The sequence below is a fragment of the Clupea harengus genome, chromosome 5 (assembly GCF_900700415.2).
Source record: "Clupea harengus chromosome 5, Ch_v2.0.2, whole genome shotgun sequence".
Taxonomy (NCBI): Eukaryota; Metazoa; Chordata; class Actinopteri; order Clupeiformes; family Clupeidae; genus Clupea; species Clupea harengus.
In genome coordinates, this window is record NC_045156.1 from 7,413,402 (window position 1) to 7,435,155 (window position 21,754).

Genomic DNA, 21,754 nt, shown 5'->3' on the forward strand with positions numbered 1-21,754 from the left:
TGGATTAAGTAATGCCAGTCACTCTGATTTTAAGTATTTGTTTACATGGATGTTTCACTGCAAACTGAAGCTGAAGCTCCAAAACTAAACTGCTACGAGACAAAGCAACACTGTCAACAAAGCAACAAGTGCTTTAAGCATGTACGAATGATCGTTTGTGGAATGATGGTTTGAGTAATAACAGCATGGTTAGAATGATTTTAAATCCACCATATTGTAGCCCCCCCATTCTATGAATATATGGCCTATATGTGGTCTTTTGAGTGTCCTTAAGTACCATGTTCTTAATTAATCATAATAATCATAACACACTCCCATTAGTCTCTCATAATTATCTGTCGTACTAGTCTCACATATTTGTACGTTTGTACATACGTTGTACAAGATGTCCTTGGGGTTAAGGTTGAGGTTAAGGGTTATCATGTATATTGAGGAACAGTATGCACCTACAATGAAAGGTCCCTGGATTAGCAGAAGGATTATTCATAATTTACTTTAATCCACTGTAATAAAGACACTTAATATGAGTTAATACTTCATATGAAACTCAATAAATACTTATGCTGGATATGTACACACATTTGTGTGTGTTATTTGTGAAGGCATGTATTCTCTTTTCGTATGTGACATTAGTATGGTAGCCCATATTTCCTCTGGTCCGACACAGTAAAGTGCTCCTCAGACCTCATTACCACTTCCTGCGCTCGTTAGCATTCAGGAGGAATTCTTCCCCTTAGGCTGGAGGGACAATTAGCTTCTGACACAGCGAGTTTATCTGCAGCATTATTAATGTGTCCATGATGGATTCTCACAGCTTAGGAAGTTCGCCACTGTTACCAAGGCGTGGCTCACACACACACACACAGGCAGAACTAAAGCGACCGCGGGCAGATGTCGGCTCTGAACATTCATTTTGTGTTCCACAGTTCTTCTTATTGCAACAAAATTAGGCCATAGTCATTGTGCCGTGTGTGTGTGTGTGTGTGTGTGTGTGTGTGTGTATACACACGGGTGTTTTCTAAATATGTGCAGATGTAAACACATACACAGTTCGGTGCACTCAGTCATGTGTGAGTGCATGTCCTCCTGCAGGAGCCTCAGAGAACAGTGGGCCAACAAAAGCCCAAGCGATGTTCATTTCATAGCCACCGCCACAGTCCACTGCATGCCCCGGAGACCATAGAGCCGTGGCTCCAGAGAGCTCACACCCCCACACCCACCGCTACCAGCTCCAGCACCCCACCAACACATCACACAGAGCCACTCTGGCAGAACCAGAGGCCCCGCCTGGGATTGTTCACTCTCCACTGAATCAGAACACCCCCCCCCCCACACACACACACACACACATATGCACACACTCTAGGAAACCACACATTTCACAAGTGTCCAGACAACTTCCCTAAAGTGAAAATAAAAGCAGAAGTAATGCTTTGTAATGCTTTGTTTTCAATTGTGAAAAACAATAATTTCTCGCTTGCTTTTTTACGAGTTCTCCCATCAGCCTATTTGTCTACTCGTTCATCATCCCTCTCTCTCTCTCTTTCCATTCTTCCCTCTTCCACCTCCAGTTTTCCCCTCCCCTCCCCTCGGGCCCACTATCAGGCATCAGAAACACTGCTCATGTTGTTATCTGCCCTCCATGGGACGTGGTCGGCCTCTCTGCAAAGAGCCGTGTGTCTCAGCGGCTCAGCAGGGGGACTTATGAAAGACGAGCAGTATGTCCTCCTTTATGTCATTGTCTTTCTGTCGGGGATCGGTGGGTGGAGGAGGGAGGGAGGGAGGGAGGGAAGGAGGGATCACAGTGAAGGCATACGGAGGAACCGAGAGGATGAGGATGTTTGAGTTCTCGTGTGTGTGAGGCGGGGGGGGGGGGGTCTTGATTTAGAGCCTGTAGTGAAGGCACATGGAACCTGGGTGAGCACGTTTTAAATGTGTCATAAATCGAAGCCTGTCACGGGCCAGCCTGCCAAACAACAAAGCCTTTCCATTATGTATCACTAATTGCCTCTCAGATTAGTTTTACCAACGCTTTTTAAAAGGCACGTTTGAAACCCGGGACACGGCAATAATAGTTTGCATTCAGTGGTCGTTAACCTTCGTTGTAAAATACTCTCGGCTTTTAAAGCGTGTGTGTGCTGTTCTCCTCGAACTCTACGCAGTTGAGTTCTGACGTCCGTTGAAGCATTTACATATCCTGTTCCCCTCCGAGTGCGTCTGATCTCAAGCTGCTGTTTTCTTACACATCCTGCTTTTTCACACATATCTCTAATCCACAAGTTTCAAAAACGTCACTTCAGACTTACTCATCTACTGAATGTTCACCCCAACAAGTGTGTGTGTGTGTGTGTGTGTGTGTGTGTGTGTGTGTGTGAGTGATTGTGTTTATGTTTATCTGAGTGAATTTGTGCATGTGTGTTGGGGTGGCGTGGGGGGTTGTGTGAGTGTGAGAGTGATTGTGTGTGTGTGTGTGTGTTTGTGTGTGAGTGATTGTGTGTATACGTGTGTGTTTGTGTGTGTTCATGCTTTTTTCTATTCTAGCCCTTGCTTGACAGACAGAGAGGAAGGATGAAGTGCTGAATAGAAATAAACAGTAGTGCTGCAGAGAGGATGCTGTGCTTCGACCACTCTAGGAGGAAGTAATTAAGCCGGGCCTGTTTCACTTGTTCCCCTTACCCCATCACTCGACGACAAATAAGCTCACCACCATCACACTTATCCCCTTATCCCACACACATGCACACGTCCTGTGCAGCACGTCAGTGAGAGAAGCTGGGAGGGCAGCGGCTTTTGCTTGTTTGTTTTTTTTTTTTGACCATACCCCTTTCCTGATCTCATCCCAACTGTCATTTGCGTTCATGCCTGCCTTGACCCCATGGGTCCCACGTCATTATGTGGCTCCAAAAAGTCCCGATCAGCTCGCAGATTAGAAAGGGTGGGGGTGGGGGGATTGGCATGCTGCATGTTACATGGGAAAATGCCTCCACCCACTGTTCACGCCCTGCTGCCTGGAAAATAGATTTTGTTTTTCCATTTTTTACTGTTTGTTTGGTTTGCATGAGGGCGTGTGTGTGTGTGTGTGTGTGTGTGTGTGTGTGTGTGTGTGTGTGTGTGTGTGTGTACATGCACATGCCTGGGTGGGTGGGTTGGTCATATATGCACATGTATTGACATATATGGGTATTTTCTGTGTGTGTGTATAAGCCCACTCCCTTTCATTTCCTTGCTCTGGCTGTATAAAGCTCTGTGTCATTGGGTCTGCGTGAAAGCGGAGCAGCTCCTGCCTGCTTATACATGGCTGCTGCCTCGGAGGGAGCTGTTGGCATAGGGGTGTGAGCCGATGGGCTCTGGGGCTCTGCTACTGTCTGTGCTGCAGACCCTGCTTGCTGTGAGGTGTTTATGGCCACAGAAGTGTTTATGGCCACAGAAGTGCTCCACGGCCTGTGTCCCATCTGGGCCAATGCCAAACGCGTTTAAGCATAGGTGCTCTGGGATGAGGATATTGAAAGGTGTTTTTTTAAATGGTAGGAATCTTTATTTCTTCAATTCATGTAAATCATTGGTGTTTGCATTGTCTGTCTGTCTGTCTGTCTGTCTCAGTGCTGCATAGATAACTATGAGGAGATGGTGAAGATCTTGCTGGACCGCGGTGCTAACGTAAACGCCCAGGACAATGAGCTGTGGACACCATTACATGCCGCCGCCACCTGTGGCCATGCCGGGCTCGTCAAGGTCCTCATCCACAAGTAAGCATTCGTGTGTGTGTGTGTGTGTGTGTGTGTGTGTGCACGTGTGTGTATGTCTGTCAATGTGTGTTTGTTTGCCCATCAGTTTGTGTATTTGTGTATGTGTGTACACACATCTGTGTGCAAGCTTGCATGTGTTTATAATTAAGCTGAGTAGTCATCCTGACCGGTCTCATTAAGGCTTCGCCCCCTCCCTCTCCCTGCAGTAAAGCAGACCTGCTGGCGGTCAACTCCGACGGTAATATGCCCTATGACCTCTGCGAGGACGATCCCACCCTAGACATCATCGAGACTGCCATGGCTAACCGAGGTGAGACAACCCCCCCCCCCCCCCTGTTTCACACCTCAAGATCTCCATAGCAACAGCCTCCCCCCCACACTCCACCCCACCCCACCACAACACCTCTGCACCTTTGATTGATGCGTTGCGGAGAGCCTTTCAATAAGTCTGAGCTCTATTGCTGCTGCCGTGAGCTGGCACTTGCGGGATAATTCCACACAGGAGAGCAGAGGAGAGGAGAGAAGATCTGGGGAGACTATCTGGGCTTAACATCCACAGAAAGAAGCCAGGGATGAAGGGAGGTGGGGATGATGAGGCAGGGGGGGGGGGGGGGTGAATAAGCAGGTGTGTGGAGAGGTGAGATTAAGATGATTACCACATCTCACACATCCGGAGCTGCTTGATGCCCCTCGTCGAAATGTCTTCAGGATCTAAAATCGCTCGTGGGGGAATATGGGAGTGGATGTTCATGCTCAGGCATGCTTATCAATTAATACACCTGCATACACACACACACACACACACACACACACACACACACACACACACACACACACACACACACACACACACACACACACACACACACACACACACACACACACACACAGATCAGCAGGTGTAGATATGCACGCGCACACACACTAGCCCACATGCATAGGCACGTACACTCATATACATACCACACATCCACACACACACACACACACACACAATCATTCGGGCAGAGCGATGCGAGGGAAATGAGAGCAGGGCCCAGACACAGGCAGGACATCCAGGTCTGGGTTCCAGGAATGAGTGAGCTGGATTGGTCGACAGCCCAGCGGACTTAACTAATTGTCCCCAAATTTGGCTGCGAGGCACATGAGGATAAAGACCATAGGGGATTGCTGCGCCTAAGGCAGGAGTTGTCACTGTCTGGAATCCTGTCTGGACACAGCGTGAAAGTGATCACCCAGTCATGCTTTGAATTTCCCTGTACCTCGTGCGTCTGTTTACCGATTCATGGTCGTTCCATTTGGAATAAAACACACACCATTCTGTTCTGTCGTGGTTCTTTTTAATTTCCTTCTCTCTAATATTTTGGCACAGGGCATATACATTTAAGTTACACTGTTGATTTTTCCTATTTCTCTGTTTGTCCTTTTATTTTTCTGTCAGACTGCTTTGCTTAGTATTCATTGCCTCCGCAGACAAGTCCTCTGGCTTCATAAGCTGTACATTATTGGAAAGGAGAGCAGGTGGGCCTGTGATTTTGATTGACAGCTGTCATGTCTAATCTCTGTCTGTTTGACAGGCATCACCCAGGAGATGATCAACGGGACACGGGCGTCAGTGGAGAGGAGGATGCTGGGAGACATCCAGAGTCTTCTGCGAGACGGCGAGGATGTGAACCAGCATGACTCCCAGGGTGCAACGCTGGTAGGCAGAAAAGGCACACACAGACACACAGACACACAGACACACAGACACACAGACACACAGACACACAGACACACAGACACACAGACACACAGACACACAGACACACAGACACACAGACAGACAGACAGACACAGAGACACAGACACACACAGACACACACAGACCATCATATTTATTAATAATAAGATACATACACACAACCATATTTATTAATATCAGCTGACATGACCCAAGAACCAGTATCTGACACACCAGCTCCTCCAACTTTATTAAATACATTTTGCTGGCACAATTTCTTGCTTTATGGGATTTACGCTGTATTAAAATTCTCCTCCAGCGAGGATTTGCAGCAGTGGAAAACACAAAAATTGAATACACAATTGGATTACATGCAGGAAACACGCATTGTAATGCTCTGCACTCAAAATAACCGCGTTAAGCTTTGAACTGGAGCCTGAACAGAGAAGAAGTCATTAGAAATGTTCACTTTATGCTCCCCTCTCAGGCTGCTTGTAATGGGCAAATCTGTGCTCTACCCACAGCTTGTTGACCTTTGGTGATGACCTATATTTCATCGAAACACCTGGCCTATAGGCTTGTAGAACAGATCTTGATGCAAAGCTCCAAGGCGTATTTAGTTTTGACATTATATAATAAATGTAATGTTCCTTTGAAAAAATAGAACATGCATATGGAATTATTTTTATGGTTGTCAGATTTCTTCAGATGAATATTATATTCCTTAAGAAACACTATGCACTATACAATAAAATTGTATTAGTTCCATACCATTCTCCAGATGTAATGCACACATAGGTTAATATAATTCTGTACATTTAATAGATATTTAAAGCAGAAGTAAGGAGTTTTAGTTGAAAACTAGCGAGCTACCTACCTAAAAAGGCATGCAAAAACCTAGCAAACACCAACAACAGCATACTTGGCCCTGATAGAAGCTTTCTAGCATGCTTACTGGTGCCTTTTGGCAATATAATCAACGATGTCATGCTATGAAAGCTTTTCTTACATTTTTGCGGGGTAGTCCATCACAGACCACAGAACTAGTGCAATCTGGGTGGCTAGTGGAGTCGACATTTACCTATGTAAACATACCTATATCAACATACCGCAACAAGTGTAAAATGTTACACTTGTTGCGGTAAGTTGATATAGGTATGTTTACATAGGTAAATGTTGCCTCTGGCGGTCAGTAGAAATGAAATAGAACTCTAGGTTACGTATGTAACCGTGGTTCTATGAATTTCGGATGACCGGCAGAGCTTGGCAGTCACTCAGAATATTCGCGAGAAGATTGCCAAGGGTCAAGTCCTGGGTGAACGTGCCTTTAGTACCGGGGCAAGGGGCATACGTCACCCAGGTCACAGGTGACTTTGTTGATACAAACACTCGAACTACACGTAAACGTGATGGACATCCAGTGCTGAAAGCACCGCCTCTGGCGGTCATCCGAAATTCATAGAACCACGGTTACATACGTAACCTAGCGTTTTGTGTGTGGGAAAGAAATCAACATGTCTTGTTTGTATAACAAGCTAATTTGATGAAGAATATAAAGTGAAGTTTGAATCATTAAGTTGGGCAAAAGGTGAAGCAAATAGTCCCCGGATAACTCGACAGAAAATCTATCTGCTGTCACTGCTACGAATGCAGGGACACAAGTAGGCCCAGTGTTTATGGTTGTATTTTTATGTTTACTTCATGGTTTGAATTCTATCAAATTTGGGACACAATTTAATGACCATGGGAAATTGTGGGTCCCAAGGCCAGACCAGTAGAATACCGCTGAATTAAAGGGTTCATCCAGGCCTCTGTTTTTAACTATGCATGCTAGCTCCTCTCTAGAGGTTCAATGGGGACTGACTGAGCGCCTTTAGGACTATAGGCAAGTCCCAAGAGGGCACTGGGCTTCGCTGAAGCGGAGTATCACCGGTACAGGACACCGTGTCGGGTCCTGCTTCTGTGCTTGGCACCACTCACGAAGTGCATCCTGGCCCAAGGGGCTTATAGATTCCCCCTGAGAAAACCAGAGGGGACAGTGCGTCGTCGACTGTGAGGCGAAAGATCCACCCCTGCCTTGCCATATCTCTGCCAGGTCGCTTCCACCACTTGTGGATGCAGCCTCCATTCCCCAGGAGGTGGGTGCTGCCGGGATAGCAAATCCTCGGCCGTGTTTTGAGTGCCTGGCAAATGCATTGCCCTCAGGCTCAGAAAGTGAGGATACGCCCACAACCGCAGCTGTTGGGTCAGCCTCGAGGATTGTCTGGACCTCCCCTAGTGGTTTACCTGGTAGACCAGTGTTGGCTGTTCTTACCAGGACATGCTTTCAGCACTGGAAGAAAATGTTTGAGCGCCAGCAGAACATTCTGCAGGTCCAATACATTTGTGTTGTTCCTGCTGCCAAGGACTCCAGAGACATCTGACAGTCCTGCATTGTCATACAGCTCCCCACCCTTCCAGAGAAGCATCGGTGGCCACCACTTCTCTGCGAGAAGGTATGGACCCCCAAGGGGACCCCCTGGGTGAGATATGTCTCTCCCCTCCACGGGCGTAGCTTTGCAAGGCAACTGGAAGTGACTCTGACCAGCTTGTGCCTGTGATAAGTGGAAGAGTTGAAGAGGCCACAATGACAGAAGGCCCAAAGGGACCACCGATGAGGCCGCTGTGAGCATACCCAGCAGTCTCAGATATGATTTGAGGGCCAGAGCCCTGCCTCTCCTGAAATGACTGATGAGCTTGAGGGTGTTGTTGACCCGTTGTTGTTGACTGGGAACGGCTCAGCCAGTCGTCCCTGGCCTGCAGTGGGGGACAGTGCCGCTGCCACACCTCTGGTGAAGACCCTTGGTGCCAGCGAGATCCTGAATAGGAGCACACAGAACTGGTAAGCCCTGCCCTCGAAAGCAAAACGAAGGAACGGTTTGCCGAGGTGTGATAGTATGCATCCTTTAGGTCGATGGTTGTAAACCAATCTCCTTACTTGATGCCTTGCAGCACATCTGCTGTACGCAGCATGTGGAATATTAACATCTTGAGATGCGCGTTTAACCGTCTCAAGTCTAGTATAGGCCGAAGGCCGCCGCCCTTCTTTGGGATGATAAAATAAGTGGAGTAGAATCCATCCATTGTGCCAGCCTGTCTAATGGCTCGATGGCGCCTTTCCTATGGAACCTCGGTGGTCGACGTTGGAACCATAGAGGGCCTCTGTCTGCCGGGAGCCTCACGGCTCAGACTGGCAACTGTTGTCTGACCTGTGTAACCAGTAGGCTGCACTCCAGAGCTTGCTGTGCGGCAGGACCAAACATCTGTCCTGAAATGACAGGAGGAGACAAAAGGGCTTTCCTGCACAGCTCCAAAAGTGGAGACTGGGCCAACCATATCTGGTGTCGGGCCTGGGTTAACGAGGAGACAGCCTACCCAACTCCCTGGTCATGTAGGCAAACGCCTGCAGGGAGTTGTCACTCAGACTCTGTGCCGAGGGGTCAGCCTCAGAAGTCTGTAACGTCTGGGACAGAGCTAGTACCAGGTGTGACATTGAATACCCAAGACGTGCAATACGCGCTGCTGCGTCGTAGAATTTTACCATGTAGTCGTTGCAGATTTAGACGCAGAGTCTTTATTTCTGCGAACTCCGAAGTCGAAGTGTCTACCGTCTGGGCAAGCGGATCAATTTTCCTGCATTTGCCCTTACCCGAGGCTTCCCGGGAATCAGCCTCCGGCGTTTGCATTGCTTAGGAGACATGGCGCCGCGTCTCTGTGCCGGGGCGGTTCTGGCTAGGCCAGCCTCTCCAAACGCACAGCTAGACTCATGCAGCTGCAGTTCATGCATGCCAGCTCAGTAAGTCCTTGCCTCAACACCTAGGCATGAGGGACACTTATCGTGGCCGCCTCTGGCTCCAGAGGGGCCCGGCAACAGTGCATGTAATGAACATGTTGCAATATCTATACATAGATTTATTTATTTTTATTTTTCATAGGAGTGATAATTTACCAGCAGCCTTAGCGAAATAACACTAGGCTCTGTTATATAAGATAGGTTACTGTTTAAGAGCGAACACCCTCCTCTACAGTCACCTGAAATCAAATAATAAATGCTGAACTGAAATTTGCGGGGTGGAGCCAATCACCCACTCAAACTAGGCAGTTTATTATGGACCAAGCCTCAATATTAACCAAGCGAATTAAACCTGATCACGGCAATGATTCCTCTTACGTTATGTAAGGTAGGCTTCCGTTTAGAAAGAGCGGACACACTCGTTAACGGTTACCAAAATGAGATGCTTTATAACTGAAATTGCGGGCGTAGCCCGTCAGTCACCAATCAGCAGGTAAACGTAGCTTGCTTATAGCGTTTAACACCAAGCCGACAGGAGTAAAATCCTGTCCTGTTTAAGAGTGGACACACTCATTAACAGTTACCAACTAGAAAATGCATTTCCTGAAGGAAATACCAGTGCATGAAATGCAAAAGTTAAGAAAGGAAGAAGAAAAGAAAGAAGAGTGAAAGAAGGAAATAAGAAAGGAAAGAAGAGTGAAAGAAGGAAATAAGAAAGGAAAGAAGAGTAAAGAAAGGAAAGAAGAAAGGAAAGAAGAGTCAAAGAAGGAAAGAAGAAGGGAAGAAGGAAAGAAGAAAAGAAAGAAGAGTGAAGAAAGGAAAGAAGAAGGAAAGAGGAAAAAAAAGAAAAGTATAAGAAGGAAAGAAGAAAGGAAAGAAGAGTGGAAGAAGTAAAGAAGAAGGAAAGAAGAAAAGAAAGAAGAGTGAAGAAAGAAAAGAAGAGTGGAAGAAGAAAAGAAGAAAAAAAAGAAAAGTGAAAGAAGGAAAGAAGGAAAGAAGAGTGAAAGAAGGAAAGAAGAGTGGAAGAAGGAAAGAAAGAAGAGTGAAAGAAGGAAAGAAGAGTGGAAGAAGGAAAGAAGAAAAGAAAGAAGAGAGAAAGAAGGAAAGAAGAGTGGAAGAAGGAAAGAAGAAAGGAAAGAAGAGTGGAAGAAGGAAAGAAGAGTGGAAGAAGAGTGAAGAAAGAAAAGAAGAGTAGAAGAAGGAAAGAAGAGTGGAAGAAGGAAAGAAGAGTGAAGAAAGAAAAGAAGAGTAGAAGAAGGAAAGAAGAGTGGAAGAAGGAAAGAAGAAAGGAAAGAAGAGTGAAGAAAGGAAAGAAGAATAGAAAGATGAAGGAAAGAAGAGTGAAGAAAGAAAAGAAGAGTAGAAGAAGGAAAGAAGAGTGGAAGAAGGAAAGAAGAGTGAAGAAAGAAAAGAAGAGTAGAAGAAGGAAAGAAGAGTAGAAGAAGGAAAGAAGAAAGGAAAGGAGAGTGGAAGAAGGAAAGAAGAGTAGAAGAAGGAAAGAATAATATTCCTAGTTATACAGTTGAATGGAGAGGGACAGAGAGAAGAGGAGCCTTGGAACCTTGGCGCAGGTGTCAGTGAAGCACAGGTGCAAGCCAGTTTAAAGACCCTATTATGATGTCATAATGGCCCTATGTAAGTCAATGGGAGAAATTGTATTAGTTTTTATTTAATATTTTAAAAAGTATAAAGTTTAGAAAAATGAAAAATACATAGCATAAGTGTCCTTTACAAGACCTACGCAGCAAAGTTTGAACAAAGTTTCTAAGTTAAGCGGTTCGAGCTGAATTAAGCGCAGAAGTTCGGTAAAGAGAATAACTAGAAAATGCATTTCCTGAAGGAAATACCAGTGCATGAAATGCAAAAGTTAAGAAAGGAAGAAGAAAAGAAAGAAGAGTGAAAGAAGAAAGGAAAGAAGAGTAAAAGAAGGAAAGAAGAAAGGAAGAAAGAGTGAAGAAAGGAAAGGAGAGTGGAAGAAGGAAAGAAGAGTGGAAGAAGGAAAGAATGAAGGAAAGAAGAGTGAAGAAAGGAAAGAAGAAAAGAAAGAAGAGTGAAAGAAGGAAAGAAGAAAGGAAAGAAGAGTGAAGAAAGGAAAGAAGAGTGGAAGAAGAAAAGAAAGAAGAAAGGAAAGAAGAGTGGAAGAAGGAAAGAAGAGTGAAGAAAGAAAAGAAGAGTAGAAGAAGGAAAGAAGAAAGGAAAGGAGAGTGGAAGAAGGAAAGAAGAGTGGAAGAAGGAAATAATAATATTCCTAGTTATACAGTTGAATGGAGAGGGACAGAGAGAAGAGGAGCCTTGGAACCTTGGCGCAGGTGTCAGTGAAGCACAGGTGCAAGCCAGTTTAATGACCCTATTATGATGTCATAATGGCCCAATGTAAGTCAATGGGAAAATTTGTATTCGTTTTTATTTAATATCTTAAAAAGTATAACGTTTAGACAAATGAAAAATACATAGCATAAGTGTCGTTTAGAAGACCTATGCAGCAAAGTTTGAACGAAGTTTCTACGTTAAGCGGTTCAAGCTGAATTAAGCGCAGAAGTCGGTAAAGAGAATAATAAGAAGAAGAAGAATAAGAAGCCTAGGAATAACAATACAGGGCATTTCATGCACTGTAATAAGAAAAGTTTGGATAACAATACAGGGCATTTCATGCACTGTAATTAACAGTTACCCAAACATAGCTGTTTTTTAGAACTGAAATTGCGGGGCGTAGAACGTAGCCTGCTTATAGCATTAACACAAAGCCGACAGGAGTTAATCCTGTCCTGTTTAAGAGTGGACACACTCGTTAACAGTTACCAATTAACAGTTATCCAAACAGTAGGTAAACGTAGCCTGCTTCTAGTGTTAACACAAAGTTGACAGGAGTAAAATCCTGTTCGTTTACTTAATTGAATGCTTATGGCGAGAACTCCGCTTGCATCTTCATAATAACAACGATACAAAACCGAACTATGCGAGGGACTTTCACTCGCTTAACAAGTGGGTTTCATTTATCAGTTGTAAGGCGAGGCGCCTGCACTGACCGCCCAATGCTTCTTAAACCATTACAGCCGCATCCGAGCGTGAACACTACAAACGGCACAAAATAGTAGAGGAAAACTCATCATGGTTTTAACTATCGGTTGTAAGGCGAGAAACACCTGTACTGAAGCTCACCAGTCACCAATCAGTGTTAACCGCAATCGACATGCTTTATGGCGAGAACACCGCTTGCATCTCACAACGGTACAAAACAAATTATGCGAGGAATTTCAAACTCGCTTAACAAGTGGTTTTAACTATCAGTTTAAGGCGAGAAACACCTGTACTGAAGCCCACCAGTCACCAGTGTTAACCGCAATCTACATGCTTTATGGCGAGAACGCCGCTTGCATCTCACAACGGTACAAAACAAATTATGCGAGGAACTTTCAACTTGCTTAACAAGTGATTTTAACTATCAGTTTAAGGCAAGAAACACCTGTACTGAAGCCCACCAGTCACCAATCAGTGTTAACCGCAATCGACATGCTTTATGGCGAGAACGCCGCTTGCATCTCACAACGGTACAAAACAAATTATGCGATGAACTTTCAAATCGCTTAACAAGTGATTTTAACTATCAGTTTAAGGCAGGGGTTTTCAACTGGTTTTGTCCCAGGGACCACCATTCTGACCAGAAAGTAATCCGCGGCCCACTGATTTTTATAGTCCCGTACCCTTCTTTTTCATGTTTGTAACCGCCGCCACGCCCCCTCCCCCCCGCACACATATTCTGCCTATAATAATTTCTTCGCTGAATATGGGTCTACATCAGTATTTTGGGCAATGCGACTTGGCTATTCAGACATAAATATGTCGACAGGCCCAGGTATATTTATAAAAATAAAAAAAGTCAATGGTGAACTGATCAACATAGGCTCATGTCGCGGACCCCCTGCAATGCCGCCGCGGACCACCAGGGGGCCACGGACCCCTGGTTGAAAACCCCTGGTTTAAGGCAAGAAACACCTGTACTGATAGCCCCAATGCCTCTTAAACCATTACCCGAGCGTGAATACTACACGGCAAAAAATTAGAAGAGGCAAAACTCACTTTTTTTCTCCGGCGTTGATTTAGAATGCTAATCGCAGTCTTTTAGAGGGCGAAAATGCGCAGCTCCAACCTACGGTTTCAAGACTCCCAACGATTAGCATGTACACTCACCTGTGGAAAAACTACTCACCTGACGCGAGAAGAAAAAAGGGTCAAGGCCTCTGGCGGTCAGTAGAAATGAAATAGAACTGCATATAACACAGCTAATCTGAGTCACACAGCTAACCGCTAATTACAAGAAAATACATTACACAGCAATATAACTACAGTAATTAGTTAAAAGTTTTACTTTTCTAAAATAATTAGGAAGTGGCATCCCTGTGGACAGCTTTGAAGTGAAAGTTCTTTCTGCTCAAATTACAGTACTACTCCAACCGAACTCTGCACTCTCCTACAGTAGGCTATGACTCCCCTGCAGTAGGCTATGACTCCTCTACAGCAGGCCATGATTAGTACAGTAGGTTATGACTCCCCTGCAGTAGGTTATGACTCCCCTGCAGTAGGTTATGACTCCTCTACATCAGGCTATGACTAGTACAGTAGGCTGAGAGAGATCTACAAAAGTAATTGAAGTTCTGAAAGAATATACAAACTCTGCAATCCATTCAGAATAATTTTGGGACCCACTTTTGGGTCGTGACCTACTAGTTGAGAAACACTGCTTTAATTACCAGTTGACTGTACACCGAGATGGTTGTACCAGAATCCATTAGTGGTGTGAAGTACATGATTAAATGTGCACAAGCCCTTGTGAAAGTTTGATCCTAATCTTAAGAACACTATGTGACTTGCCCCAGGACACGAAGGGCTTTAGGGGGCGACCTCTCTGACCCTGGCCAGGTAATGGGGAGGGAAGGCTGGGTGGATGATCCTGGCGTGACAGAGTAGTATAGGTCCCTGGCATGACCGATGTTTATCCATGACAGTACAGTCTTACAGCCCACGCCACATTGTGAACGACATCGCCATAGATACATATTTGCAACAGGTGACTCAAATAGCTAGTTTTAGGTCCACATCTTTGTGAGAAAATGACCAATCACTACTATTGTCATGAACTTAATTTAATTTAATTTAATTTAATTTGATAATCCTTGTCACTGACTTTGTCTGACATTATGCTGGTCCTGTTGGTGGGGGTTCAGTTGAAATAGCCAGGTGATTAAACATGAGTGTGTTTCCAGGCAACAAAAGTACAGGTCTCTCTGTGCTGCTCTCTCCCATCCGCTCACCAGTCTTCCAATGAATTGAGTGGGAAAGGGTATTTGGTCCCCGAGCTCCAGCGACCTTCTCCCATCTCCAGAATATTGAATAGCCGTCTTCACCTGTACCTTCTGCTCCTTCCCCAGCTCCACATTGCGGCGGCCAATGGCTATGTCCAGGCAGCAGAGCAGCTTCTGGAGGGAGGGGCCCGGACAGACCAGAAGGACTCTGATGGCTGGCAGCCGCTTCACGCCGCTGCCTGCTGGGGCCAGGTAAGAATGGCAGACATACAGGTAGACTAAGAATAGTGGGAGTTTTTGTGCTCGAATTCTTTATACCAAACACCCAAGCACATCAGCTATCTCCGCTCTTTCGCTCTCCCTCTGTCTACATCTCTCTCACTCACTCACACACACAGAGCTAATACAGTTATGGTCAGATAAAAACACACACAGAGCTAATTTAGTTATGGTCAGGCACACACACACACACACACACACACCTATTGCACACATTGTCATCAAGCTTAGTAGGTACATCGATCAGCCTTGGCCCGTGTTCAGTGTTGGTCATGTGATCAGCCTTGGCCCGTGTGCAGTGTTGGTCATGTGATCAGCCTTGGTCCGTGTGCAGTGTTGGTCATGTGTAGACTTCAGATGCCCTTCAGCATGCCCTCTCCTTTTCATCTGTAGATGCAGGTGGCAGAGGTGCTAGTGTCTCATGGTGCCAGCCTTAATGCCAGGACCTTCCTGGATGAAACGCCCATAGGTAAATTACTTCCTTCCTATGACTCACTGTATGTCAGTGGACATGGTTATTATTGTGAACATAGGGGGGGAGTAAAGTGCTTTCATTGTTTTCTCCTGGTTTCTCTCTCTCTCTCTCACCTTAGACTTGTGTGAGGATGACGAGTTTAGGGCCGTTCTGCTGGATCTGAAGCACAAGCACGACATCATCATGAAGTCCCAGTTGAAGCACAAAACCTCCCTGTGCAGGCGAACATCCAGTGCAGGCAGCCGTGGGTAAGGACTGCCACCTGCTGGTCAGGTCTTACAATGCCATACCAGCAAATACTACCCCTGGTGGCAAAACTGTGTAACTACAGTGTAATGGTTAAGGAAATTCTTCAGCTCTTCTAGAACCACTCCATCACTTCAGAACATCCTGTTTCAACTTAAGCTGTGAATGTGGTTAATTTTTTTTTACTAACATGAAAATTCAGGATTGAAGGTCTTGACAGGATAGGACTATATTATTTAGCCCTTTATGACCTTTGATCACTTGATTCTAATACGTTCTTTACACAGCCACTTGAGACCTCAAGAAGTCTAGAAATTCATACTTGCTTTTGCAGGTCTTACATTTGCTGCAAGAAGAAATTTTTTATGCATTGACTGCAGTCTAACTGCCAAGTCATGTTGTTCCTTAGTGAATAACCACTGCACTCTTGTGGCTAAAAACTGTAACTGCACCTGTAGGTCAGGTCTGTAAGAAAATGGGCAAAGGTGATACACCATTTCCAGAGTTGCAGTAACATAGTCACTTACTCCAAAATAGCACTGGTACAGGGGACAGCCACTCTGTCCCATTTTCATCATGTGTGTGTGTGTGTGTGTGTGTGTGTGTGTGTTGTGTGCAGGAAGGTAGTGAGGAGGGCCAGTCTGTCTGACCGGCACAACCTGTGCCGCAAGGAGTACGAGACGGAGGCCATCGTGTGGAGGGGTGGAAGGGAGGAGCAGGTGGAGAGAGAGAAGGAGTCCGACCAGGAAAACAGCCAATCAGTGAGTAGGGCTGCAAAGACTATTGTCATTGGACAGCACCATTGTCATTGGACAGCACCATTGTCATTGGACAGCACCATTGTATGTCTGTAGAATGAAACTTCAGATACTTGACACCCTTCTGTTCACTATATAATAGAAACGTTGAGAGATTCTGTATTTTGACACCTAAGTTCATCCACCATGCATTCCGTGAGTCTTACTGGGTCTATTTCTTCTCTCCAGACCAAGGCCAGACCACAGAGGCTCTTGAAGGACGGGGGCAAGCAGAACGGCTGCATCTCCACCACCACCTCCACGCCGGCCCCTCCTCCTTCCAACGGCGAGCCCGCGGCCGGGCCGGACCCGCGGCCTCCGGTGGTGCCGCCTTCGCCCGCCGAGGAGCCCTGGCCCCGGGAGCGCGCCCAGACGCTGTCCGAGCTCAAGAAGCAGCGGTCCGCCGCCAAACTGCTCAGCCACCCACTGCTCAACGGGCACCTGGGCAACGGCTCACCTGGCAACGGCTCACCTGGCAACAGCCCCGAGGACTCCCACATGCCCCTGGTATCGTCCAACGGCAGCGCAGTCTACTTCACGCCGGCCAGCGGCGACCCGCCACTCCTCAGGTTCAAGCAACCCTTAGAGGAAGAGGAGTTAAAGGGGAACAGCTGCTGCTGCATCTCGTAGGTGTGTGTGAGTGTGAGAGGGTGTGTGTGTGTGTGTGTGGATGTCACACTACAATCGGATAGGAGCAGCAACAGCACTGTGCAGGAGCCACTCGACCAGAACAGGATCCCAGAGAGGAGGAAAGCCATCCGGCAGCTGGAGACGGAAGCGAGTGCTTTATTTTCCCCTGTCCTATAGTTCTACCTTCCTGTGAGTTCACGCTGTTGGAGGCCTCCCCAGTAGGAGCATGGGGAAACCCTGAAGTATATGGAGAAGAGAGAGAGAGAGAGAGAGAGAGAGAGAGAGAAGGAAGGAAGGAAGGAAGGAAGGAAAGAAAGAAAAGAAGGAAAGAGAAGAGGAGATCCTGAACTGAAGTGGGACACTTTGGCGCTCAAGGTCCTCACTGACAGAGACGGCCTCAGCAGGATGGGAACCTCACCCAACTCTTCCCTGAACTCTGAACTCTGAACCCTGAGTCATGCCACTTGAAGGAAACTTTTGCACAATCTCCAAAAGGGAAGTTCTTCTCCTTGGTGTAAGGTCCTTGTGCATATCGTTTTTGTTTTTGCCAATTTCGAAAACCATATTGCATATGGTTGTGTATCCAGTAGCATCTTCTACATATCTCAAGTCAGTGAGGTTATTCCACAAAGCAAGATTTTTGAGGGAGCTGGACAGTGGTCAACCCTGCTGAATTAATTCTTAAACACTGGTATGAACAAAGTGACAGTTTTGGGGTTTTACTCATTTGTTACCTGGCTACGGCATCTGCTACGTGTATTCTGCTTTGTGGAACAACTTCAGTTGATAGCAGTCAAGGAACGGTCAGAAAGAAGGAGACCCTGACTTCAGATATTGCCCTCATTGAAAGTGCTGTGTTGTTTCCAGGAACAAAAGGGATGTAACCACACAACCACTGTTTTAGCCACGTGTGCTCTTGTCAAAGACAAAAAAAACAAAACATACTTAACAAACTAGCCAGTGTTCTCTTGTTTTCTCATGTGTCATTTCAAAGCCAGTTTAGTGGTTAAAAACAAACTGACTGCATGTTGAACCATGCATTGATATACAGAGCAACAAACCCATTTGATATTATTGCTAGCAATTTTGCTATTGCCACATTTTAATTTAAAAAAGCATTTTTTTGTACAGTCAGATGATGTTATTTATATTTAAATGTTGTGTATAGAGGCTACTGTATAGAACACAATCCCATTTGGTATATTTATTGTCTTCTTCTGTCTGTGGAGAGTTAAATTTTTTGTAAGTGTATGAATGCAATAGTTGGAGAATGAACTTGTCCAGTGTTCCGCATATTTGAAGGCTTCCCTAAAATAACTGTTAGCATTTTTGGCGATCGTGATGGGGGGGTGGGGGAGGTTGATTTCTTTGCACACAGACCAGGTCCAGACAGAGAGAAAGACAGAGAGCTGTATTGAGGTTGTTTACAGGATTGTCACGACCACGCACTTTATATACACTTGCTCTCTGATCTGTGACTTGCAGGAATCGTGTGTGTGTGTGTTCATGCATATCTGATTTGAGCTTATCTGCTGTGCCACAGTGAGTAAGGCGAGCGGAACAACTGATGTGTAGTTTCCACCACTTTCAAAATGTGACCTTAGTGAGACCCATTTTTTTCACTGAAAATGAAAGGCCATTGGGTTGTCATTTTATGGAGTACTGCTGATGTGCAGTCCAATATGTTGATTATGTAAGTAAAAAAAAAAAAACAGACTACAATTGTCTGTATACGAAGATCAAAGGTTAGATTTGGGCGTATTTTTTAGTGTTTCGCTGCCAGAAGTTGCAGCTGATAAAGTTGAACTATAAAGACTTTTCACTTTAATTCAGTATCAAGCCATTGTCCACTGTGCTGAATCTGAATGTTTGAACATTCAACCAAAATGACTCCCACACTGTCATGTTTTCAATGGTCTCATAAGGTATTTCTGAAAGAAAGAAAGAATCATCTGACCTCTATTTTATCACCCCAAAATGATTTGTATGGGTATGTGTAGTGAGACGCTGAAAATGTAACCCTTTACCATGTACAGAGGTAGCCGAATAGCAAACAGCAATACTGTGTCAGTGTTTTTCTGTTCACACTGTGTGGAGGAGGAGGAGGGTGTCATAGTTTTAGCAATGACTAACAACCCACAGTTTCACTCCCTTACTCTCCTCTTTGGGTGCCAAAGAGTCTTCCTGAGGAATATGGATGGATGGATGGATGAATGGATGGATGAAGAGATGGATGGAGAGATGGATGGATGGATGGATGGATGGATGGGTGGGCGGGCGGACGATGTAGCAGGGTGAGCATGCTATCCATTCTCAGAGACTGCTTTTAGTCCCTCTGCCCTCACCATGTTCTCATCCACCCCCACCTCTGCCGAAGCCCTGTGTATAGTGTCAAACCGTCAAGTCGTGTAAATAGATTTATATCTCTGTTTCCCTTTGTATTTCCAGTCTGATTCATGGGTGACTGAAAATGACATGCAATAGTTGTGTACGTTCCTGTTTGGTCTATGGGACAAACCTGCTATCTGACTTGTGACTCTGTGTCTTCAAGTATGGAAGGTTACTGAGGAAGATGTATTTCTGCACCGGGCAGAAGAAGAATGAGGTTACTACATGTGTCCATATGTAGGGAAAACAAGAACGAATACAGGCTTTAAAATGGTAGTAATGTTGGTCCCCAATGACTCCGGAGCCTTGAAGTTAAAGTCCAACCTTATCTCTACCGTCCGTACTGTAGCAGAGGTGTATTTATTGTAGTCTAATTATATTCAGACCAGTGAATTCCACAAGACACATAAGGAAACAAAACAAAGAACTTGCAAAAGGAGGAAAGAGGTTTCTTCCACTTTTAAGCCACTAAGACAACTTTTCACTGTCTTAAAGAGAACTGTCGTGTGTGTGTGTGTGTGTGTGTGTGTGTGTGTGTGAATACTGAAACAGAAGAAAAAACAGAAACTAATGTTTGTCTCCGATCATGGATCAGAGGTTACTGTTAAGGGAAAATACAATTAAAACTACTGATTTTGTAATTACTGGAAAATACTGATCGTTGTATTAACATATTTTGAATAAATTGTATATTTTGCTCAATCATCTGCCTGTTTTGTTCCCCTGATATTCTACATAACACACATAGTTCAGTAACTATGTAATTTGAAGCCACCACACCGGCATTCTTAGCTATTTTCACTTTCATCCTTGTTTATGTTCTACAGAATGCTCAGCAAACAGTTGATAATTCTCAGTGTATTTCTATTAAAGAAGAGGAACAGCCTGCATCTTGCTGTTAACAAGGTCACAGACCGGAAGCCTCAACTATGGTTAGAGTTTGACTGTGCATGTACTTTTGCTATAAAACAATCAAACTCTACAGTGTATTACCATGGAGAGGCAGACTGCACTTCTCAAAGAGAAATTCCGGTTTGGTAGCCTGCTGTGTCAAAGTGACTCAGCAAAAAGCAGGTGACCGAGGTGGTAGGAGATTGCAGGTAGCAGGGCCACTCATCCTGATGACCCAGTTTGTTGTTAGTTTCCTCTCGTTTGACCTTGCGCTTATTCATGTTGACATTTCCTGAAATCATAGTGGTAATGTGGCACACAAAACTATAGTATTTAATGAGAGAGCAGTCAATTGCCTTATGTTAATGCACAAAATAAATGTACACACTTTCCCCACTGTGTTCTCAAGCTGTTTCAGTTTGATCTTTCACAAGACATTACAGATGTCGTGACATTGGGAGAGTGGGTTCATCTAGGGTCTTAACAAGACCTCATTCATAACCTGGCTGGGATCTATGCTGTGTTGAGCATCTCTGTTGACAGACTAATTGGGATCGGTTTGAAAGCACACAGGTCAGCGGTCCTGTTCCATTGTTGTGCAATAAGTCACTAATGAAGAGCCTTCATGCTGCTTGCTCCCAGCCCAAGTCGCGTATTCGAAATCAGCTTGTTTGCTCCATTCCTGGGCGCTTCCATGGCAGCCGTGTCTCTGTGGAGATGAAGGGCCCTTCGTTGAGCAGCTGTCACAGAGACAGCTCTTGGTGGACTCACTGCCCTCTTTTGGACTAGACACACACATACACTCAAGTGAAGGGCCTTGGGGTCAGTAGGGTCATCTACTTAACAGTCTACACACTTTCTGTGTCAATCTCGTGCATAACCGCTGGACCGAAGAGATTTTAGATCGTGTGACTTGTGGTGGTTAGTGGTAATGCTATGTGGTTTTACATGGAGAAGTGATCTTTGCAAACTGGTTCTATTACGTGTTGTTTTTATTTTTTTATTATCTGTGCACATGATGTGGTGGGGAACCTTACACAATAGCTGGACAAGAGCATCTCAATCACATGACGGAGCAAATATGTCTCTTATAAATGGAGGCCTTACAAAACTTTGAATGCAAGCTGGCAGTGGAGCCGTAAACACTGGCTTGCATACAGACACACGGACAATGGCCGCTGAATCACATGATGATTGAACAGCATTAACCCCCCATCTTTATAGCGCTGCCCCACTCATTGTGCCTTTGCTAGCCTCTATCCTAAGGCTCTGGCTCAGTGTATTCAGCCTGGGCCAGCTGGCAGAGACCCCAGTGTTGGTGCTCTTCACTTGGGAAAGATGTGGCTCCACGCCAAGATACCCCCTTACCGAACTCCCCCGCCAGAGCCCCTGAATGAGTGCTCAGGCAGCGGGTCAGTGCCCCCATTCGGTTCCCAGAGATGAGCCC

General features: G+C 45.4%; 1 protein-coding gene and 1 long non-coding RNA gene across 3 annotated transcripts in view; one reads left to right on the top strand and one right to left on the bottom strand.

Moving 5' to 3' along the window:
* Positions 1–17,970, top strand: part of ppp1r16b (protein phosphatase 1, regulatory subunit 16B) — a 57,711-nt gene extending 39,741 nt beyond the window's left edge. For both annotated transcript variants that reach the window (XM_031567535.2, XM_031567536.2), the window contains exons 4-11: positions 3,601–3,746; positions 3,953–4,056; positions 5,324–5,448; positions 14,728–14,853; positions 15,274–15,349; positions 15,474–15,603; positions 16,221–16,362; positions 16,588–17,970. In XM_031567535.2, coding sequence (XP_031423395.1) covers positions 3,601–3,746; positions 3,953–4,056; positions 5,324–5,448; positions 14,728–14,853; positions 15,274–15,349; positions 15,474–15,603; positions 16,221–16,362; positions 16,588–17,028 — 1,290 coding nt within the window. In that variant the 3' untranslated portion in view covers positions 17,029–17,970. The remainder of the gene's footprint in view (positions 1–3,600; positions 3,747–3,952; positions 4,057–5,323; positions 5,449–14,727; positions 14,854–15,273; positions 15,350–15,473; positions 15,604–16,220; positions 16,363–16,587) is intronic.
* LOC116220499 lies at positions 12,343–13,338 on the bottom strand. Its single transcript, XR_004163688.2, has 2 exons — positions 13,295–13,338; positions 12,343–12,606 (listed from the first exon to the last, which is right to left on the bottom strand). It is a non-coding gene; the product is annotated as an uncharacterized LOC116220499 (long non-coding RNA).
* Positions 17,971–21,754: the final 3,784 nt, after the last annotated feature.